Source organism: Bufo gargarizans, chromosome 1, assembly GCF_014858855.1.
Source record: "Bufo gargarizans isolate SCDJY-AF-19 chromosome 1, ASM1485885v1, whole genome shotgun sequence".
Taxonomy (NCBI): Eukaryota; Metazoa; Chordata; class Amphibia; order Anura; family Bufonidae; genus Bufo; species Bufo gargarizans.
Window position 1 is genome coordinate 73,696,822 of NC_058080.1, and position 23,033 is coordinate 73,719,854.

At 42.2% G+C, this 23,033-nt stretch overlaps 1 protein-coding gene across 1 annotated transcript in view; it reads right to left on the reverse strand.

The window, feature by feature from the left end:
- LOC122924602 (cytokine-dependent hematopoietic cell linker-like) overlaps positions 1 to 23,033 on the reverse strand; it is a 143,688-nt gene that overhangs the window by 89,942 nt on the left and 30,713 nt on the right. Inside the window, exons 2-3 of the mRNA XM_044275864.1 lie at positions 14,881 to 14,909; positions 11,483 to 11,508 (exon numbers count right to left, since the gene is read on the reverse strand). Coding sequence (XP_044131799.1) covers positions 11,483 to 11,508; positions 14,881 to 14,909 — 55 coding nt within the window. The remainder of the gene's footprint in view (positions 1 to 11,482; positions 11,509 to 14,880; positions 14,910 to 23,033) is intronic.

Sequence of the window (23,033 nt, forward strand, 5' to 3'; positions counted from 1 at the left end):
CTGACACTGGGAAAGCTGGGTAATAACTCCAGTGTCCAATATTATCACTGACTTACTACATAATTATTACATAATATTTGCTATATTGCTCTATATTCATTTTTTAGAATATTCGTAATATTCAAAAAATAATAATATATAGTAATAACTCAGTGTAGATCGCAAGTTATTACCCAGATTTCCCAGTGTCAGATTTTATCACAGAGTTATTACCTAGCTTTCCCAGTGTCAGATATCATCCTGCTATCCTCTTAATGCTGATGCCAAACCTTCCTGATGGGGTTTCCATCAAATTCTAACCTTTTTTTTATGAACCAGACACTCTCTTCTCTTCTGTGCAGGGGGTGCCTGGGGTTCTCCAATTGACTTCCATTGTATTAAATTATATTCGAGTACCCAAATTATTCAGCCGAGCACTCGGATCTGCCGAACAGCAGTTCAGCCGAGCATGCTTGCTCATCACTAAGAGCGACCCCTGTCAGCTGCATGTCATACGGACTCACAGTTTTATTTTACTACCACAGCAGCCTCCCTATGCGTGTTACTGCACGGCACAGTGTTCTACACCAATGTAAAGGCTCTCTGCAGCCAGGAAATATACGTTTTTTTAATGTAATTCGCTGTCAATTAATTCTGATTGAAGTAAATTTTTCCCCAAATATTTGGCGAACCGGCGAATCAAATTTTTTCAAAATTTGCTCATCTCTTGTTATAGTATAGACCTGTGTCTGGAGGTCTTAGCAGATGGCCTGTGGAAAATTCTATTACATTATATTTCAGTGTCGATGGCTGTAATCGCTGACCATGTAATGGGTATGGCGGTGTCACAACTTGCTCCTGAAGACAGAGGAAGGATCGAGCTGTGCTAGTGCAACATGCCCGATCCAGTGGTGTCAGGTCCTGAATTAATCTCCTGTCCCCTTTCGGCTGAGCTAATCATGCATAGTGGGGGATGTTGGGGGGGAACAGGTGATGGCCAAACGTACATATGGCTGACTGCTATCTGATGTATATGATTATTCAATAAGACTTTAAGGGACTGGATGATTATGCACAGGTGTGTAGATTTTCAATGATTTTATATCATATGTAAGACAAACTGCCAAATTCCATCATCAGAGCCATTCATAAAGTGTAATGTTTCTCCAAACAGCTCACAGATACGACATCCAGTGCACGATTCTTGCGCTGTATCCATATATCAATAATATTTCACCATCAGAACAGTTCAGAAAGTTCAAAGTCCAATAAGGTGCAAGGTCCTTAATAAAATAATACTTGAAAATGCATCCACTTAGCCCCTTAGTGACCAGCCTATTTTGAGCCTTACTGACCAAGTGTTTTTCTTCTTTTTATCATTGTCGCGTTCCAAGAGCTATAACTTTTTTATTTTTCCGTCTATACAGTTTTATGAAGGCTTTTTTTTTTTTTGCTGGACAAGTTGTAGTTTTTAATGGCACCATTTTGGAGTACATATAACTTTCTGATTAACTTTTATTAACTCTTTCTGGGAGGGAGATGGGAAAAACAGCAATACTGCCACTTTTACGTTATAAATTTTACGGCGTTGATTTTTCGGTATAAATAACATAAACTCTTTATTCTATGGGTCAGTGCGATTACAGTGATACCAAATACCTATATTTTTTTTTACGTTTTACTACTTTTTTCCAATAAAACCCATTTTTTTAAAGAAATAAATGTTTTTGCATTGCAGCTTCCCAAGACCCATAACTTTTTTATTTGTCTTTATATGGAGTTGTGTGAGGGCTTAATTTTTGCGGGACGACTTCTTTTTTTCAATGGTGCTTTTTGATCACTTGTTATTACGTTTTTTCGGTGGCAACTAAGAATAATTTAGCAATTCTGTCTTTAAAAAAAAAAAATAATTACAGCGTTCACCGAAGGGGATAATTTATGTGATATTTATGTAGTCCGGGTCGTTACGGATGCGGAAATACCAAACATATGGGGGAGATTTTTTTTTGCAATTTTTTTATTTAATAAATGTGTTTTTTTTCGTTTTTTTACCACTTAATAGTCCCACAAGGGGACTATAACACACAGTATTTTGATTGCTTTTAAAATGCAATGCATTATCCCTATAGTGCATTGCATTTTTATGGCAATGCTATTCTAACATTGACCAGCAGAGTGTGCCAGAGAGACGTAGCCTGTGGGAAATTACTGAAGGGTTTTCTAGGGCCTACATAAGACCCCTGCCAAACTTCACACACATCGGCACCCCGCGATCACATTTGCCATTACACCTAGAGGCTCAGCTCTCTCTGCAACTGCCGCACCCTCTGCACTTTGACAGGACCAGGCATGATGACGATTTCACTGCCTGGTCCTGTCAATCAAACTGGAGAGGAAGCGGCAGTTGCAGAGAGAGCAGAACCTCTAGGTGTAAAAGTAAGGCCTCCGTTGCTCCTAGAGGCTCATTTGTATATATAATAAAACATAATTTTTCTCAGCAATGTGGACACATATGAACATGAAACCAACACAGCTGCCAAGTGCACATGTAACAAGTCACCAAGTGTCATAGATACAAATCTGCTGACAGATGTCCTTTAGGCCCCTGGGACAACTGCCAATATTGACCTTGAGAATCTTGACTCATTTATTTGTGTCATAACTTTTTTTTTTTACCCCTACGTAACATGCTTGCATTGTACTATGGCAGAGGTCATCGAGAAATGAATGAAGGACAAAGGAAGCATAAAATGACTACTTTTTTCACTTTCTCTAAATATTCCATTTCTTAGATTAACTTCCCAGTTCTTCTTATTGATGCTGCTGTTTAGGCTATTGCTTAAGTCACTGCAGTTATTTCTGTCGTTAACTTTCGCAAGATAAAATAAAAAACCCGGAAATTAATCTGCAAACCAGGTCACTGCTAACCACAACTTGTCTCAAATCTGTAACTTCTGACACAATACTCTTGTAATCAGGAGGCGGTCATTTAATATTAAAGCATTACATTATTATTTTCTTATCAGGTGACCAAAGGGGAGGGAATGTTTACTGTGTTTGCATACGTGGATTCCTATGTGATCAGGGGACCAAGGGGTTATTAAACCTTTACTGTGATTGGGTACCAGTGTATTCCTATGTGATTAGGTGACCAAGAGGGAAGGGACCTTTACTGTGATTGGATGCCAGTGTATTCCTGTGTGATCAGGTGACTGGGGGGAACCTTTATTGTGATTGAATACCAGTGTATTCCTATGTGATCAGATGACCAAGGGGAGGGAACGTTTACTGTGATTGGATACCAGTGTATTTCTATGTGATCAGATGACCAAGGTGGGGGGGGGGGGGGGGGGGGGACGTTTACTGTGATTGGATACCAGTGTATTCCTATGTGATTAGGTGACCAAGGGGGAAGGGAACTTTACTGTGATTGGATACCAGTGTATTCCTATGTGATCAGATGACCAAGGGGAGGGAAAGTTTACTGTGATTGGATACCAGTGCATTTCTATGTGATCAGGTGACCAAGGGGGGGGGGGGGGGACGTTTACTGTGATTGGATACCAGTGTATTCCTATGTGATCAGGTGACCAAGGGAGAGGAAACATTTAATGTGATTGGATACCAATGTATTCCTATATGATCAGGTGACCAAGAGGGAGGGGACCTTTACTCTGATTGGATACCAATGTATAGAAAAAGGAGAAGAACCCGCGCTGACTCTATTTATGCCTGAAGAAATGCTGGTAATCTCAGACTTCCTATGGTATATAGGACTTTCTGGTCTTCAATATCTATTATGATAGCTCTATTCCTGTCAGTGCTGAGTGGATAGCTGCGCTTATCCTTTACATGCAAATAAGTGTTGCAGAAGGTAAAAAACTGTTGCGGACTAATATGGCAGTCTTAGGCACTTACTGTTCTGTGCTCCGCTCGGTTCTTTTCTGAAAAAGTTCAATCTTCATAGTATTGATGATCCTCCTCTCGTCCCGTTTCAATCTTCTGTCTTCAGCTTGTTCTGTGTAGCGTGTGCAGCCCCGGCCGGTAGCTTGCGCGCGCACAGAGCAGCCGTTGTTTGGTGCGTTGTCCTGGAGACCTGTAGTGTGACGTCACACCCGAGACTACGGAAGCCTCTAGGGTCCACAATTCCTAGGAATTGTGGACCCTAGAGGCTTCCGTAGTCTCGGGTGTGACGTCACACTACAGGTCTCCAGGACAACGCACCAAACAACGGCTGCTCTGTGCGCGCGCAAGCTACCGGCCGGGGCTGCACACGCTACACAGAACAAGCTGAAGACAGAAGATTGAAACGGGACGAGAGGAGGATCATCAATACTATGAAGATTGAACTTTTTCAGAAAAGAACCGAGCGGAGCACAGAACAGTAAGTGCCTAAGACTGCCATATTAGTCCGCAACAGTTTTTTACCTTCTGCAACACTTATTTGCATGTAAAGGATAAGCGCAGCTATCCACTCAGCACTGACAGGAATAGAGCTATCATAATAGATATTGAAGACCAGAAGGTCCTATATACCATAGGAAGTCTGAGATTACCAGCATTTCTTCAGGCATAAATAGAGTCAGCGCGGGTTCTTCTCCTTTTTCTATTTATCAACAATAGGTCTCCTCCTATTTTGTGGGCTGTTTTTTGGCAATTAACCCCACAGCAGAACCCTGCAGCGACGGGGCTCACACATAAGTTTGTTTGTACAAGTTTGTTTGTGTGAGCTCACCCCTACCCCAATTTATCCAGACGGCAGCGCGAGTGTTTATCTACCTTTTTTGGATACCAATGTATCCCTATGTGATTAGGTAACCAAGGGGGAGGGAACCTTTACTGTGATTGGATACTAGTGTATTTCTATGTGATCAGGTGACCAAGGGGGAGGGAACCTTTACTGTGATTGGATACTAGTGTATTCCTATGTGATTTAACTGCTTTAGGTCCAAGATTTTTATTTATTTATGCTATTTTTAATCACATAGCATGACACTAACATAGGTTTCATTTCTGTACTGTCCAAATTCTAGTGTTCATTTATTACATGTGCAATTCTGGGTAATTGTGCAGGGGTACAAGGGTTTGGGGTATTCACTTTGTTATTTATTGATTTATTTTCCTTTTTTTCTATTTTAATTTCACAGCTGTCATACATTAACATAAAGGGGGTGTCCCATGGTAAAATCTGTGTCGGAGGCATGCTGCTTTATTTTGTCTGGTAAAATGCTGGCTCCCTGGCATAAACCTAATGGGTCCCTTTATCCTTAACTGGGTCTGTCAGGTGCTGTTAGTTTACATCATATGGTGAATTTAGCATTACCATTTTTCCCCATTTTTCTATACCTGGAATGGAAATTAAAAAGTGAAATACTGGTGCAGATGTGAATGCAGCCTAAAAGACCTAGGTTGGATGGGGGGGGGGGGCAATCTGACTTTTTTATGGAGTTTTCACTTTAACAACCAGCCATAGGAGCCTCAGGGGAAGGCTGTCCATATGGTGACATTGGCCAATAGCAGAGCCGGTCTTGGCATTTAACATGAATAGAGGAAGCAGAACGGTCACTCGGTCAAAGGAGAAAACGCTTTACATTTAAAATGTAAAACACCACTATGTAATGTAAGTAGACAGATTAGGACACCATATCACATAAAATTCCAGACTAAGGCTATATTCACATGACGTATTTTCAGTCCACGCCCGATCAGCATTTTTGTGGATCACATTCTGACCCATTTACTTATATGTCCTGCCTGTGACCTAGCCACCAATTATAGAACATGTCTTATTCTTGTCTGTTTTGCCAACAAGAATAGGTAATTTTACAATGGGACACGTGAAAAGTGCGGGAAGCAGACGGACTGCATCCATATTTTGCAGATTTTAAATAGCCTAAAATTTCTTGATATGCAAAGTTCTAGGTTGTGTGTAAGAAGGTGTGTACGGTTAGGATAAGCTACATGTTACTTGGAGCTCGCCCTAGGGTGTAGGCACCGGATACATACTCTGCATGAATAAGACTTTATCAGTACAAGACACATTACGTATTGGATCCCTTAATGTGAAGGGTCTGCATGACCCAGGGGTGAGAGACTCATTATACTGTACAGCATCAGTTTAAGTTGAATGATTGGCACTTCCCCATAGCTTATCACAGCTACACTACCAACCCAAGATCAAAGGGTACAAGTATATTGATTACACATAGTATACCTTGGCAGCATAAAGAAATGTATAAGGACAAGGAAGGGAGATACATCTTTGTGAAGGGGGAAATTGCGACAAAAAAGTATACTTTGGCTTCGCTGTATCTCCCAAATATTAAACAGGAAGAAGCACTGGAGAAAATCTTAAAGAAACTAGACGAGATAACAGAGGGAGTACTGATAGTCGGAGGAGATTTTAATTTTGCGCTTGACCCTTCATGGGATACATCAAGAGGGATATCTCAATTAAGTGATAGTGCCCTCCGCAAGTGTCAGTCCACACTTCATGCCCATCAGCTATTGGACACCTGGCGAATATGTCACCCTACAGACAGGGATTTCTCCTTTTATTCACCGGCACATGATACATATTCAAGGCTAGATTATATTTTTTTTTTAAACATCACGAACTAGAAGTATTACAATCAGTAACAATAGACAGTATATCCTTTTCAGACCACGCATTTAATAAGTTAAATATTAGAATCTGCGATCCATGACAGTGGCAATGGAAATTGAACCCATTATTGTTAGAAGATATGATAGTCTTGGAGGACGTTAAGACTACACTGGAGGAATACTTTTCCGTTAATCAAACAGATGATATTTCACAGGGCACTATATGGAAAGCACTTAAATGTGTAGTGCGAGGAATCTTGGTGAAACACGGCTCCCGTATAAAAAAGGAAAAAGAACGTAAACTAAGAGAGCTGTTAGCAGAAATTCAGAATTTGGAACTAGAGCATAAGAGATCTTTATTAGAGGAAGATATAAGGAAATTAACTAAAAAACAGGAAGAGTTACGTCTTATGCTGGTTGAGAAGGCAAAGAAAGATTTGTCTAAATGTAAAAGACACTACTATGAATATGGTGACAAAGGGGGAAAAACACTAGGGCGGGCATTAAAAGCACACCAGGAAAAAACATATATTTCTTGTATTCAGACGAAAGAGCAAAAATGTGTGCACCGCCTGAGTGAAATAGCAAAAGCGTTAAAGTTTTTTTTTGCAGAGCTGTATAATATAAACACACAAAATCCGGCAGCGTCAAGCCCAGGGTTTAGAGATAGAATTAGGCAATATATTGGGGAGTCAGGCTTCTCCAGTCTGGGTGAAGAGGAGCTGAATTTTTTTTGGAACTCCCTCTGACTATAGAAGAATTGAAAGATACCATCAGTCAATCAAAGGAGGGGACTGCTCCAGGCCCGGATGGGCTGACACTCAGATATTATGAGACTTTTGGAGAGACCCTGTCTCCATTCCTGTTGGCAGCTTTCAACTCAATAATCAAGGGCAGCTATCTCCCTAGGGACTCTACGAGTGCTTATATTGCTGTAATCCCCAAAGAGGGTAAAGACGCTTCACAATGTAGCAGCTATCGTCCCATATCACTGTTAAACAGTGATTTATAAAAAAATTTCAAAGATGTTGTCCTAAAGACTATCAGATGCTATGGGAAATACCATTCACCCAGACCAGTTCATTTTTTTGAGAGGCATAGAAGCGAGGGATAACACAATAAGAACCATTAATGTGGTCCACTTTGCCCGGTCGAGGAACTTGCAGATGATGCTCTTGGCTACTGATGCAGAAAAGGCCTTTGACCGGGTAAATTGGATCTGAAGAGTTTTGGCCTCTGGAACAACTTTTTGAGCTGGATATCGGCTCTATAGAGGGAACCATCTGCCAGGGTGCGGGTGAATGAATTCCAGATAGGAAACGGCACAAGACAGGGCTGCTTCCTCTCCCCGCTGATTTTTGTCCTGGTGCTAGAACCATTTCTATGTACAATTAGATCGAATATGGACTTGAGAGGAGTTAAAACTGCAGAGTGGAAACACAAAGTCGCAGCCTATGCGGATGACTTGGTGTTCTATATTACAGAGCCACAGATATCGCTTCCAGCCTTAGTGAAGGAATTGGAATCCTTTGCACGCCTGTCTAATTTTAAGATTAATCGCCAAAAGTCAGAGGCTTTGAATATCTCACTCACTAAAGAAGTGGTGGAGCTGCTGAAGAATAGCTTTGGATTTAAGTGGTATAGAGATGTTTTAAAACACTTGGGGATAATAATCTCGGCCAATCTAAACAAACTATATAAGTTAAACTTTATACCCTTGATAGCTTCGCTAGAGAAATTATGCACCAGGTGGTTGCAAACCCCATTGTCCTGGTTTGCGAGGTGCATTATCTTTAAAATGGCAATTCTTCCCAGAATACTGTACCTGTTTCAGTGCATTCCTGTAAAGATCCCCCAAGAATTTTTTGGGACTTTAGATGCATTTCAATATCACTTTATCTGGGGGGGAAAACCAGCTCTGCTTAAGAGAGAAACTCTATGTTTACCAAAAACTAAGGGAGGGCTAGGAATACCAGACATTAAAAGCTACTATATCGCAGCCCACTTAACAAGAATTTTGGATTGGTGTCAGCAAGCTTGTTGCAAACTGTGGGTAATAATCGAACAAGCCAGTAGCAACATCCCTCTTCAATGTGCCCCCTGGTGTAGAGCAGAAGATATAAAACATGTAACTGTAGGCCCCTTCCTAGAGATATGTTCAGAGAAGAGGGTGAGAGAATATATGTTACCTTATAACTCAGCTCTCTTTCCACTCCTCGGCAACCCAGCATTTTTCGAGCAGAGGTAAAATCAGGGAGGTTCAGGGTGCTTCCTTTTAGGTCAGAGCAGGGGTGGGTACAGGAAGCACCCATTGTGGGAGAGTCAGAGAGGCATCTAAGGGCATGACGTAGCTTGCAATTAGGCCATTATTTAAGATCTTTGCCGCCGAAAGAAAGTTTTGTAGAACATCCGACAAATTTTGAGACTCTATTGATCCAAGAAGAACCTGTGAGACAAACTCTCAGTAACATACGAGTTGTTGATCAACTCAGTGAAATCAGATATCCCTTCGTTCGTACGCAAATGGGAGAGGGACCTTCAATGGTCAAGAATTTTTAAGTTAGTGCACCAGTCCTGTATAAGCTCGTGGACGCAAGAAGCAAGATATAAAATTCTTTCACGCTGGTACAGAGTACCAAAACGAGTTCAAGAAATAAATCCAGAGATAAGTTTGGCCTGTTGGAGGTGCAATGAGGCGGAGGGCACGGTGCTACATATTTTTGGGGCTTGTCCGGGTTTGACCGCTTTTTGGGAGACAGTGAGTAATGTGATATGTAAGTTATCGGACTTAGACATACAGCCTAATCCAGCATTATTTTTATTGCAACATAGCGATATTCCAGTGAAGGTGTACAAACGCTCCTTACTACGCTTTTTGATAATAGCGACACAGGCATGTATACCACAGTTATGGAAACAAAAGAAAGCACCTACAAGTAAGCAATGGATACAAAAAGTTAATGAGTTTATGTACAGTACAGACCAAAAGTTTGGACACACCTTCTCATTCAAAGAGTTTTCTTTATTTTCATGACTATGAAAATTGTAGATTCACACTGAAGGCATCAAAACTATGAATTAACACATGTGGAATTATATACCTATCAAAAAAGTGTGAAACAACTGAAAATATGTCATATTCTAGGTTCTTCAAAGTAGCTACCTTTTGCTTTGATTACTGCTTTGCACACTCTTGGCATTCTCTTGATGAGCTTCAAGAGGTAGTCACCTGAAATGGTTTTCACTTCACAGGTGTGCCCTGTCAGGTTTAATAAGTGTGATTTCTTGCCTTATAAATGGGGTTGGGACCATCAGTTGCGTTGTGGAGAAGTCAGGTGGATACACAGCTGATAGTCCTACTGAATAGACTGTTAGAATTTGTATTATGGCAAGAAAAAAGCAGCTAAGTAAAGAAAAACGAGTGGCCATCATTACTTTAAGAAATTAAGGTCAGTCAGTCCGAAAAATTGGGAAAACTTTGAAAGTGTCCCCAAGTGCAGTCACAAAAACCATCAAGAGCTACAAAGAAACTGGCTCACATGCGGACCGCCCCAGGAAAGGAAGACCAAGAGTCACCTCTGCTGCGGAGGATAAGTTCATCCGAGTCACCAGCCTCAGAAATCGCAGGTTAACAGCAGCTCAGATTAGAGACCAGGTCAATGCCACACAGAGTTCTAGCAGCAGACACATCTCTAGAACAACTGTTAAGAGGAGACTGTGTGAATCAGGCCTTCATGGTAGAATATCTGCTAGGAAACCACTGCTAAGGACAGGCAACAAGCAGAAGAGACTTGTTTGGGCTAAAGAACACAAGGAATGGACATTAGACCAGTGGAAATCTGTGCTTTGGTCTGATGAGTCCAAATTTGAGATCTTTGGTTCCAACCACCGTGTCTTTGTGCGACGCAGAAAAGGTGAATGGATGGACTCTACATGCCTGGTTCCCATCGTGAAGCATGGAGGAGGAGGTGTGATGGTGTGGGGGTGCTTTGCTGGTGACACTGTTGGGGATTTATTCAAAATTGAAGGCATACTGAACCAGCATGGCTACCACAGCATCTTGCAGCGGCATGCTATTCCATCCGGTTTGCGTTTAGTTGGAGCATCATTTATTTTTCAACAGGACAATGACCCCAAACACACCTCCAGGCTGTGTAAGGGCTATTTGACCATGAAGGAGAGTGATGGGAACTGAACCCAATCGAGATGGTTTGGGGTGAGCTGGACCGCAGAATGAAGGCAAAAGGGCCAACAAGTGCTAAGCATCTCTGGGAACTCCTTCAAGACTGTCGGAAGACCATTTCAGGTGACTACCTCTTGAAGTTCATCAAGAGAATGCCAAGAGTGTGCAAAGCAGTAATCAAAGCAAAAGGTGGCTACTTTGAAGAACCTAGAATATGACATATTTTCAGTTGTTTCACACTTTTTTGTTATGTATATAATTCCACATGTGTTAATTCATAGTTTTGATGCCTTCAGTGTGAATCGACAATTTTCATAGTCATGAAAATAAAGAAAACTCTTTGAATGAGAAGGTGTGTCCAAACTTTTGGTCTGTACTGTATATGGAAAACTTAACAGCATACTGTCAGAACACACAGGAGGCCTACTTAACCACATGGGAGAGGTGGATGCAGTTTCAGGAGTCTCGAGAATATGAGGACTTAATATAAAGAGTGCTACGTGGGGGTGCAACCTAGGAGGGTGGGGAGGGATGGTAAGGGCGGGAAGGGTGGAGGGAGGGAGGGAGGGGGGGGTATAGTATTACACAGTACTGAGTATGGAGTTCAAGCATACATAGGAAGCTACTTTATAGACTGAACAATTTTTAGGGTTAAAATAAAGGATATTCAGGGTAAACTTTGTAAGAAAACTTGTTTGTATATTTAATACTTACATAATCATCAGTAGGGCCTTCTTTTGCTGTAAGGCAGTACACAGAGAAGACAATGTTAGTGTACAATATTAGAACATCTATTGTTCCATTATTCTTTAATGATATTCACTGGAGAAAACATGAATACTCAAATATCAAATTCATTAATACAATCTTCTGATATATTTTCATATGGAAAACTCACCTAAAAATAAAGAAAAATATCCACACATGTAAAGGACAGGTCTAAAAAGTTGCATATAAAGTAGGTACAATAGATAGAAAGTCCGTTAATAAATCTGCAACTTCCCAGTACTGTATTTTCCATTCTTTATGTAGTTGATACAGGTGCCTGCAGGTGGCAGCAAAGTTCTAGATATTTTCCAGCCTCAGAGTCAGAGGATTGAACAGATGAAGGGCAGCAGGAGAGATTCTCACCGTCCTGATATTACAATATAATGAAGATTGTATTCCTACATTATATACAGCACAGTGGGGGCAACAAATGTATTCCACTGCCAAGACATAGTTCTATATACACACGTACAGTCAGTACTCACTGTCAGCCTTTAAAATACATGTAATACAGCTTTTCTGTGTCAATCTAATAATCCATTCCTTCGATTGTAATGTGGAATTACATTCACAAAGAATAGAGAGACCTGTGGACTGAGCGCTCAGGGCCTGTAAGGAGGTCTCTAACACCTGGGACCTGTTGGCTCCTCTCTTCCCCAGCGGCACTAACCCAACTGCCTCTTCTTAAGGGGACCCAGCTCTCATCTGGCACTTCGGTCTTGTCCGATACTGAATGTCGTATCTACAGCCCTCTAATCTGCAGGCCATTTCTTGCTGATGTGGCCAACTTCTTGTCACTACGGTTATAATGACCCTTGTTCTAGGCAGGGACTTTGTCTATCTGGTCCGTGGCCCAGTCTTCTGTGCTTCCCTAGTCCATTCGGTGTCACTTTTATAGAGGACGCTGTCATCTGTGCCTGCTCCACTATAGTGGAAGGAGGCAGTATTCCCTGGTGCAGCAGGGCCTATTTCACTCTCACCCCCAGCAGAGGGATACGTCCTAACATGTTGTATTTTCCTCACTGAACTTTATCTGCTATGCAGCCCCTTTTATCAGGGTCCCTCCTCTCTTCTCTTCTGAGCATTGACACTGCCCAGAATATCACTGCTCACATCACTGGAATTCAGGGCCTTCACTATCTCTTAAACTATAATGGGCCATGCCACTTTGGCTCACATCGGATCAGCTCTCTTAAGGTGGGTTACCACTGCTACACCTTACATCCCTTCATTTATACAATCTGCCCCTATAAAATGAAATGATCTGGGGCTCTGAGATCCATCCAACTATAACTCATTTGGTACTCTATTATATACATTTGGAGGGTGCTTTATAGGGAGGGTGTTTAGTATGGGGGGGGGGGGAGTAAAATAACATAATTATAATGCAGCGTAATAAAAATCATGCACCCGCCGCCGTTCCCTTGCACAGTGGCCCATACAATACATTTAGTGGGATTAAGTGTAACTGTGTATGTCTAACTACAGTACCGCCTCTACTGCCCCGACGGCTGATACTGCGAGCACTCAGTGCCACCTGATTATTAAATACCAAGCACAAAGAGCAAACCGCACAGAACAAACACTTTATCCGATATGACATCTTAAGCCCCCTTTCTTGGCAGCCATTCTGACCTTGAGATTCTTATTGCCATTATGCGCCAAAGAGATTAAGGTTTTTTATTTTACTCGATGATGGTGACATTTAATACTTGTTTTGTTTTTTTATACAAAGGTGAGAGATTATTACTGCATCCTATAATGTACAGTGTATTCAGGGAAGGGAAACTTACAACTACATGAGTAAAACGACACCAGAGGGCTGCCTGCCGTGGGTTGTAACTTTTTTTGCGACATTTCAAATTGTTGCAAATAATAAATGTCATCTTAAACAGGTGTAAATGCATTCACTTATAATCAACATAGAACAGTGTGAAAAGTGGCATCAAGGCAATTGGTGCAAAATTTACAGGGAAAAAAAATGGCCTTCAACATTTTATGTGACAAATATACACCAGAAAAGAGGTGTAAATCTAAGTAATAAAGTACATTTCCCCCTTTATACATTATAGCTGCTCCACGATTTTAATCTCACAAATAAAAATGAGTTGTCCATGATTAGAAAACCTAGCTCTACTATTTTCCCGACCCAGCGCCCACTCTTGTGCATAAAAAATAGTCAAAGGGGAATATCCCCACCAATCACGAGAACAGGGGCCCCATACCCCTTGCAATGGAGCAGCCGGTCAGACATGCGTGTGGCCACTCCATTAATTTCCATGGGAATTCTGGAGATAGCGGAGCGCTGTACCCGGCAATCTCCGGCCTTACAAGAGTCACTGCATACAATCATTTTTCAAGCATCGTTTTAATTTAAGGGCCCTAAAGCCTCATTCACACGTCAGTGTTTTGGTCAGTGATTTTCATCAGAAATTGTGATCCAAAACCAGGATTGGAGCCTCCACCGAGATAAGATATAAGGGAAAGATCTGCTCCTGGTTTTGGCTCAAAATCACTTATGGAAATCACTGCCCGAAACACTGACTATGTGAATAAGGCCTTTTTCACACTAATGTATTGGTTCCGTTCCGTGCATTGGGGACCGCAATTTGCAGTCCCCAATGCACGGGCAACGTGCGTACGGCGGCCAGGACGGATCCAGACCCATTCAACTTGAATGGGTCCGTGATCCGTCCGTTCCGCAAAAAGATAGAACAAGCTCTATTTTTTTGCGAAACGGAAGCACGAATCAGAACCGAGTGCTTCCGTGGGGTTCTGTTCCATACTTCCGTTCCGCACCGCATCTCTGGATTTGTGGACCCGTTCAAGTGAATGAGTGAGTCCGCATCTGTGATGCGGAACGCACACGGCCGGTGCCCCGTGTATTGTAAAACTGACGTATGCGGCCCGCAATACAGCCATGGGAGCACTACGCCCGTGTGAAAGAGGCCTAAGGCATAAGTCAGATTCCTGAATGGGAAAATCGCACAGAGAAAGCAGTGTTACGTTGTTTTCCCTATGTTGCATAACTAGCATGATTGGTCGTGCAGGGGTGAGGAAAGCTGCATAATGACACTCGTGGGACTTGTACTTGATATAAGGAGACAACACAAGGATTTATAGTTACTGATAATATATAGTTTTTTAATTATATGAGGTAGAATTGCACATTTATAAAATTACAAAGTGAAGCCAGACTTTAATGGATGTGTATTAGGAAGATTGAACACTAGATGGCGATATTGGCCACTACACTTTTTATGGTATTTTATATTTTTTATATGATGTATTTAGTAAAGGTATTAGTTAATATTTTACATAAAACTGCATCATTCATTTCTTACCTGTTTCTTGTTGTACCTGCCAATGGTCACTGTGTAAGGTAAAAGACAAAAAAAAAAAATAGAAAATATTTTCATTTCGAAAAATGAACAATGACAAAAGACGTTCACTAATTTTTAATGCAGAATCTTAATTTTTTTACAGATCAGTCTAAGGCTACATGCATGCGATCGTTGTTTTGGTCCGCATCCGAGCCGCAGATTTTGCGGCTTGGATGCGGACCCATTCACGTCAATGGAGCTGCAAAAGATGCGGACAAGAATAGGCAGTTATATTAATGGCTGTCCGTGCCGTTCTGCAAATTATGCAATGCATACGGACGCCATCCGTGTTTTGCGGACGGCAAAACACACAAGGTTGTGTGCATGTAGCCTAACCCAAGTATTGCTTGTGAGCCACATATGACCCTCAGGGAGAAAAAGAAGAATGCCTCATAGCGGGACATTTTTAAATGTACGTGGTATAAAATGTGGACTTCATTTCATGGGGCAAAACGCTCTTTACTGCTGCTTCTCAAGGGGCCACTGCCATATATCATGGACAGCACCTCAAGCCAAAGCCATTCTCAGAACATAAGTGGTGCATAAGGAAAAATAGATTACTTTCAGCATTACCACCAAAATTCTCCAGTATATCTCTAAAGTTAGTAAAAAAAAAAAGCATTTGTGTTAAAAAGGAACAGCATATTTCAGACCCAATTTGCATCAATATTGTCACGGCTGAGGATGGGGAAAACCCTCAGCCGTGCGGTGCTCAGAAATGTCCGGTCGCTACTCGGTCAGGGCAACAGAATTAGGGAGCAGGTCACCTCCTATTGCGTCCCTAACACTGACCCTGTCTCCTGTCCGTATGAGCCGACCCTGGTGGTAGGAGGGCTCATACTCTGGAACCTAATAGTCCCTACAAGCCCTCAGGATGGCCCTGAACTAAGGAGCAGAGTAAGACAACCTACTCCTCCTAGGCACGGAGGAGCAGGAGTCTCACTGGCCAAGCAGAATGAAAGAAGGGGAACATGAACAGAACTATGAACATGACAGGTGAACCCAAACAGTTCCACACAAACCTGCCACAGCCTTGCTGACTGGAACCCGTGCTCAGAAAACGCTGTCCGCACAAACATAGAAAAACAGCACACACATAAAAACACACAGGAACCAGGACATCCATAGCTGCAATAAAAACCAAAGGTAACGGACATAAACTAAACATCAGGGGTTTGGATTTTATGACCGGAAGGGTGGCCCTTACTGGAAGATGGTATTCACAGGAGGCTGCTCCAGCTAAGCATGGCTGAAGCAACCCACTGAGCCATGCCAAACACAGAGGCTTTATAGGCCTAAGTGGCCACACCCACACAGACACACCCAGTGTCTCACACACACAGAAAGGGAGTTAACCCTTCCATCACCAGGGAAGGGAAAACACCACTAAAAGGGGAAGTGCACACAATAACATAAAACCTAGTGCACACATACACACACACCTAACAGAAAGGTTGCTAGGTGCAACCGCATGCACAACATAGCAAGCTGCCACAATACAGCTCAGACTGCTATGCTGCCACATACATACTGTTGCCAGCGGCAACCACAGGTGAGGCAAATACCACAGCCCTCACCTGTGATTGACGACCAAACTAAACCGCTGACAACCACGGCCATGGCCGTCACAAATATCCTTTGAAATAATCATCTATAAAGGTAATTTTATGCATTTCTTTTCCCTTTATTGTTCCTATTTTCCATTCTCACATGACCATATCCATGCAGCTCTTTTTTATTTCCTGTGATATGTCCATGGTCGTGTCAGTGATAGGGGAGTGTCTATGTAACTAGCTGAGTGGGAGGAGCTATAACTAGTCGGGCATTGTTAGGGGCGGTGCCAGAGCAGTTGCAGAGAAAAGAGAACTGCATCATGGATTTGGTTGGATACAGGAACAGGAAGTGCTACCTGTAGGATCTTTGGGACAGTGCTGAAAATAATGTATTTTGTTGTTTCGTCATGTGTCACATGTGGTGTTTAGGCACCCTGCATGTGTTTCTTCAGCTAGTGACAGCTGCACGCAATACTTGGTGCCACAGATATGATGACATTACTGAAACAGAGGCAGACTGGCCATAGACCCTGCTGGAAACCCTCATAGGCCACTATGTTAGGCAGTGTACAAATGGACATTGGCCTGCGCCACAGAGGGTGGCCTGGAATGGAGCTCAGATATTTTTTGTTTCCTCCACTTGGGAAAAATATTGCTGGGGACATTATAGAGGTCATTCCTATGGCCACTATAGGGAACAATATTAGGTCATTTTAATGCTCGGGGCACTGTAAGGAAAATTACTAGAGGCACTGCGGGTACAATACTACTGGGGCTACAATAGGGGGAATTCTTATTGCAGGAGGTACTATAGGGGTATTATTATTATTGGGGCCATTATTATTACTGGGGGCCCTATAGAGGGGTATTATTACGACTGGGGGCACTATTATTACTGGGCCCACTGTAGGGGGCATTATTACTACTGGGGGGGGCACTATATGGGGCATTACTACTGCTGGGGTCTGCAGTATAGTATTTAGGAGCATTGGGGGCACAAAAGACACAGTATTGGGGGTTGGTAGCAGGATGACACAATTGGGTCACCAAGATGAGGCGTTTCTGTTGAGAAGGTGGTGAGAATAATAGAAAAGTAATTAATCCAAATGTGGCAAACTCTGCAGAGACAAGCCATGCAAGGAGCCTGAAAGAAACCTGAAATAAGTCATCCTGGCAGTCTGGGCCAAATGGAAACTAAGAAGAGATATAATAGGTATGCAGTGCTGTATTCTCCTGTATGTTTGGTAGTGCTGAAAGATCAGGGAGCACTCTGAAGGTAGGGCTGGCTTGGTGCTATGGCCCCTATCTCATCTCCTCAGCCCCTTGTTCAGTATCATAATTAGGGACAACTGGAGAAGGAGGAGAACAGATTCTGGCATCTTTTGCTGACCATCACAGAAGAGAAGCTTCTGGGGTGGCATTTTGTGCTGCACTATGATATTGCTGGCCTACTTGTGTTGTCCCTGCCTTCTGTCAATTTCGACCTGCCTACAACATGGGGCCCTTTTAGGTTTTTTTCCAGAGCCACTTTAAGTTTCTTGTCTGCCCCTGTACTGAAACATGACATGTATATTCTATATGTTCTCGTGAGTTATTACTTGTGAACTGTTCAAACATTTTATAGGCATTTGTTAGACAATATTTCAGTAAATTTTTTCTGAGCTATCCTCTGACCTCTCCATAAACATTTCATTTACCTGTCTAATTTTGCGTGTTTATTTCAATGGGGAGAGAGTAATAACTGCTGCTGGACCCCTCTTTTAGTGGCTTATCTCCCATGGGAACAAGATATCAGAAATAATAAAATCCAACATGAGTGACCCTTATTTCTCCTGACACATGCCATCAGACAGTTGGGAAGCCCCCATACACACTAGAATATTGGATGGTTGTTCTGCTTAGAAAAATGCATTGTCTGTGCATTCTGTGTTAATAGAGGGTGGTCACTAATTTTGGATCTACAACTGTGAACCAGAGGGTAAGATCAACTGCAAACCATGTTTTGCTCCAGATGACTGGACACATTAAATGAACAGTCCATTGAGTTCAGTAGACATTGTGCAATGCTTCACTTGTCCTGTGGTTGTGCTGCAGCGGAATTGAACACTTGCTAATGGGGTTTCCCTCATGTACAACTAATCTGTGTGGGTCCCAAAAGTGGGGAGACTCGTCTAATAAAAAAAGCAATTCTTTAAATGGGAAAATTTTCCACATATATTGCATAGTTGCTAGTAGTCCTGAATTTGCCAAGATTATCCCAAATTTTCAAAGACAAACCTGGCAAGTTCAGCTGCAACCCCCACCCAAAAGTAGATGTTACTGAGGTGGGCTTGGGGCATGTCCATAGGCAGGGGGCATAGCTAAAGTTTCATGGGCCCTGGGGCAAGAGTTCACCTTGAGCCTCCCCTTCCCTCAGTGCTTTTTGACCAGGGGCAGGGAAGCATGTAGCCTTCATGCTGCCTGAGGCAAAAATTGAAACAGCACTCCCCACCCATGCCAAATTCTTGGCCTAACCCCTTCCCTACAGCCAGAGGTGTACACAAGGGTCTTTGGGCCCCCCTCGGGCTCCTGGGCCCGGTAGTGACTGCTACCTCTGCACCCCCTATAGCTCTGCCCCTGTTCATAGGAGGCTGAAATGCATTAAATTTACCAATAGAAAAGTTACGGTATGTTATTGGCACCTGAGTGTCCGGATTTTCATGGTTCTCTGGATGTCGAAATGTAATAGTAATCCAATTATAAAGCAATTTAATGACTGCTTCTAATAGTTATTTGAAAAGATATGACCTTATTTATAGTCCCACTCTCAATTATATTGAATGTATCTGTGAACATAGCTTTGTATCTGTGACCATCACAGGGATTATCCTTTACATTTCAATGTGTCACTTGACTAAGAACTGACAAGGTCATCTCCACAGAGACTCTAGCGGGATATTGAGTTACTCAGTTCCTATCCTGATAACATCAACGTACTCAAATTCTGTCAGAATCTGACTTTATGCACGTTAGACTATCAAAAGCGGGCAAACGATTAAAGCAGAAGAAAAACAATTACATCTGAGGAGGATAAATTCTAATCTCCTAATGAGTTTATGAAATCACTATAATTTAGAGTATTCCAGTTTCAGCAAATACATGTTATTCTTTATGTAATGAAAAGTTCTACACTTTTACAATAAACCTCCTCAATCCATTTCTCTTGGTTTTCAAGATTTCTGCCTGTTATCACTTAAGAGGTCCGTTCCAAAATGGTAATTCAACACATTCCTTAGAGCTATAAAGCCCTTACACAAGTCCCTAATCTACTCCTCTATAGAGCATCCACCCGCAAAAAGGTGACCCTATAAAAGCTCACTCTACTCTAATAAATCCTAGTCCCTATGTTAGAATTCCCCAAAGTGATTTGTGATTGGTCATGTGATGGACACACAAGTGTGGGGCTCATTACAGTACGGTTATCGGAGATATATCTTGTAATGAGCTGAATTTACCAGTTAAGTGCCATTTTCTGTATTCTGTAGCTAGTGTGTTAGCTTTGCTGTGTAGACTGGGACAGGAAGCTTCAATGGCCCTATTGTATAGTTGATAGCCAGGGTAAAGGCATTATCCGTTCAGTAAGCAGCTCTCCTGCCATTTCCTGATCTCCAGGGGAGAAAGGCTGTCCTCTATCACTTTCTGAAGACTATATTAGTCTATGGAAACTTGTATGACCATTAACTCCAGGGCCGAATCAAGGGAGGTCACACGTGGCTCATTCCCAGGGGAACTTAACCGCCAAGGAGGAAGTAGGGGCCTCCACTAGAATTGCAGGCTGCGACTGATGTACTTGTCTAACTTACAAGAACTAGGGGGCACTATAGAGAGGGCCCATGCTAAACACTGGGGACACTACAGAGGGGTCGATGCTAAATACTGGGGGCACTACAGATTGGGGCAATTTTAAATATTGAGGGCACTACAGAGAGGGCCTATTATAAATACTAGAGGCACTACAAAGTGAGATGCCCATACTAAATACTGGGTGCACTACAGGGGGATGCTAAATACTAGGGGAACTACAGAAGGGGGCCATTATAAATACTAGGGGCACTACAAAGAGGGGCCATGCTAAATACTGGGGACATACAAATGAGAAGCTAAATACTGAGGGCACTACAGAGAGAGGCTATTATAATTACTGGGGGCACTACAGAGAGGGTATATTATAAATACTGGGGGCAGTACAGAGAGTAGATATTATAAATACAGGCGGCACTACAGATGAGGAATTTTAAATACTGGAGACACTATAGGGGCAATTATAAATACTGGGGGCACTACAGAGTGGCATTATAAATGCCATGGGCAATGCAGTGGGGCATTATAGCACTACTATTAGTGGACCACTCTTTAGGAGCATTATCAATATGGAGGGCACTATTACTAATTCTGGGACAGAATTATTAGTATTGGTGTAACTGTGAGGAGTACTATTACTATAGGGGGACTATCTGTAGGGCACTATTATTTCTAAAGTATAATATTTGGGGAAATTGGGGAGCACAGTGGGTACAGTATTAGGCCCCATTCACACGTCCGCAATTTGTTCCGCATTTTGCGGAACGGAATTGCGGACCCATTCATTTCTATAGGGCCGCATGACGTGTGGCCTGGATCTGGAAATGCGGACCCGCCTTCTGGGTCTGCATTTGCGTTCCCGAAAAAAATAGAACATGTCCTATTCTTGTCCGCAATTGCGGACAAGAATAGGCGTATTCTATTAGTGCCGGCAATGTGCGGTCCGCTGTCCGTGTTTTGCGATCCGTGGATCCACAAAACACTTACGGATGTCTCAATGGAGCCTTAGCGGTGATAGCAGGGTAACACTGGGTGAGAATGATGGTAAAATTAGGATCTTAAGATGACTATGTGACATGATGCAGCTGAAATAATTTGTCATTGCAGCCTGAATAGAGAAGATGAGGAAAAAGAACATCTACATCAGAGGAGACATCACTGGATGTGATTAGTGATGAGCGACAGGGGCTACATTCGAATTTACGATATATCATGAATATTTGGGCGAATTTTCATCATATATTTGAGAATTCGAGATTATTTTCTTGATTGCAAAAAATCAGCAATGTCATTTTAGCGCAATGGGCACGAAATACAGGCGTGGGTCACTTTTGCTTCATTTTCCTTCAAAATGAATTTTTATTGGGTTTTTCCACTTTTGCAGCATTTTTCAGGCTGCTAGAAGTTTCTTGAGACTGGAGAAAATGGATGTCACGGCAGAACATAAAAAATGGCTTCATATGCAGTTAGAGTGCTCCAATATATTTGCGATTGCACTAATCGGCACGAATTATGCGAATATTTTGGCGCAATACGTGAAACTTCACATTTTAGCAGGTCTGCATGTATGTATGGACATCAGAACCTATCACACTACCTAACACACTGTACTGCAACAGCTACACTATATCAGGATATAACCTACACTGACTATCTCCCACTAACTATCTGTATTATACAGTCAGGTCCATAAATATTGGGACATTGACACAATTCTAACATTTTTGGCTCTATACACCACCACAATGGATTTGAAATGAAACAAACAAGATGTGCTTTAACTGCAGACTGTCAGCTTTAATTTGAGGGTATTTACATCCAAATCAGGTGAACGGTGTAGGCATTACAACAGTTTGCATATGTGCCTCCCACTTGTTAAGGGACCAAAAGTAATGGGACAATTGGCTTCTCAGCTGTTCCATGGCCAGGTGTGTGTTATTCCCTCATTATTCCAATTACAATGAGCAGATAAAAGGTCCAGAGTTCATTTCAAGTGTGCTATTTGCATTTGGAATCTGTTGCTGTCAACTCTCAAGATGAGATCCAAAGAGCTGTCACTATTAGTGAAGCAAGCCATCATTAGGCTGAAAAAACAAAACAAACCCATCAGAGCTATAGCAAAAACATTAGGCGTGGCCAAAACATCTGTTTGGAACATTCTTAAAAAGAAGGAAAGCACCAAAAGACTCGGAAGACCACGGAAAACAACTGTGGTGGATGACCCAAGAATTCTTTCCCTGGTGAAAAAAACACCATTCACAACAGTTGGCCAGATCAAAAACACTCTCGAGGAGGTAGGTGTATGTGTGTCAAAGTCAACAATCAAGAGAAGACTTTACCAGAGTGAATACAGAGGGTTCACCACAAGATGTAAACCATTGTTGAGCCTCAAAAACAGGAAGGCCAGATTAGAGTTTGCCAAACGACATCTAAAAAAGCCTTCACAGTTCTGGAACAACATCCTTTGGACAGATGAGACCAAGATCAACTTATACCAGAGTGATGGGAAGAGAAGAGTATGGAGAAGGAAAGGAACTGCTCATGATCCTAAGCATACCACCTCATCAGTGAAGCATGGTGGTGGTAGTGTCATGACGTGGGCATGTATGGCTGCCAATGGAACTGGTTCTCTTGTATTTATTGATGATGTGACTGCTGACAAAAGCAGCAGGATGAATTCTGAAGTGTTTCAGGCAATATTATCTGCTTATATTCAGCCAA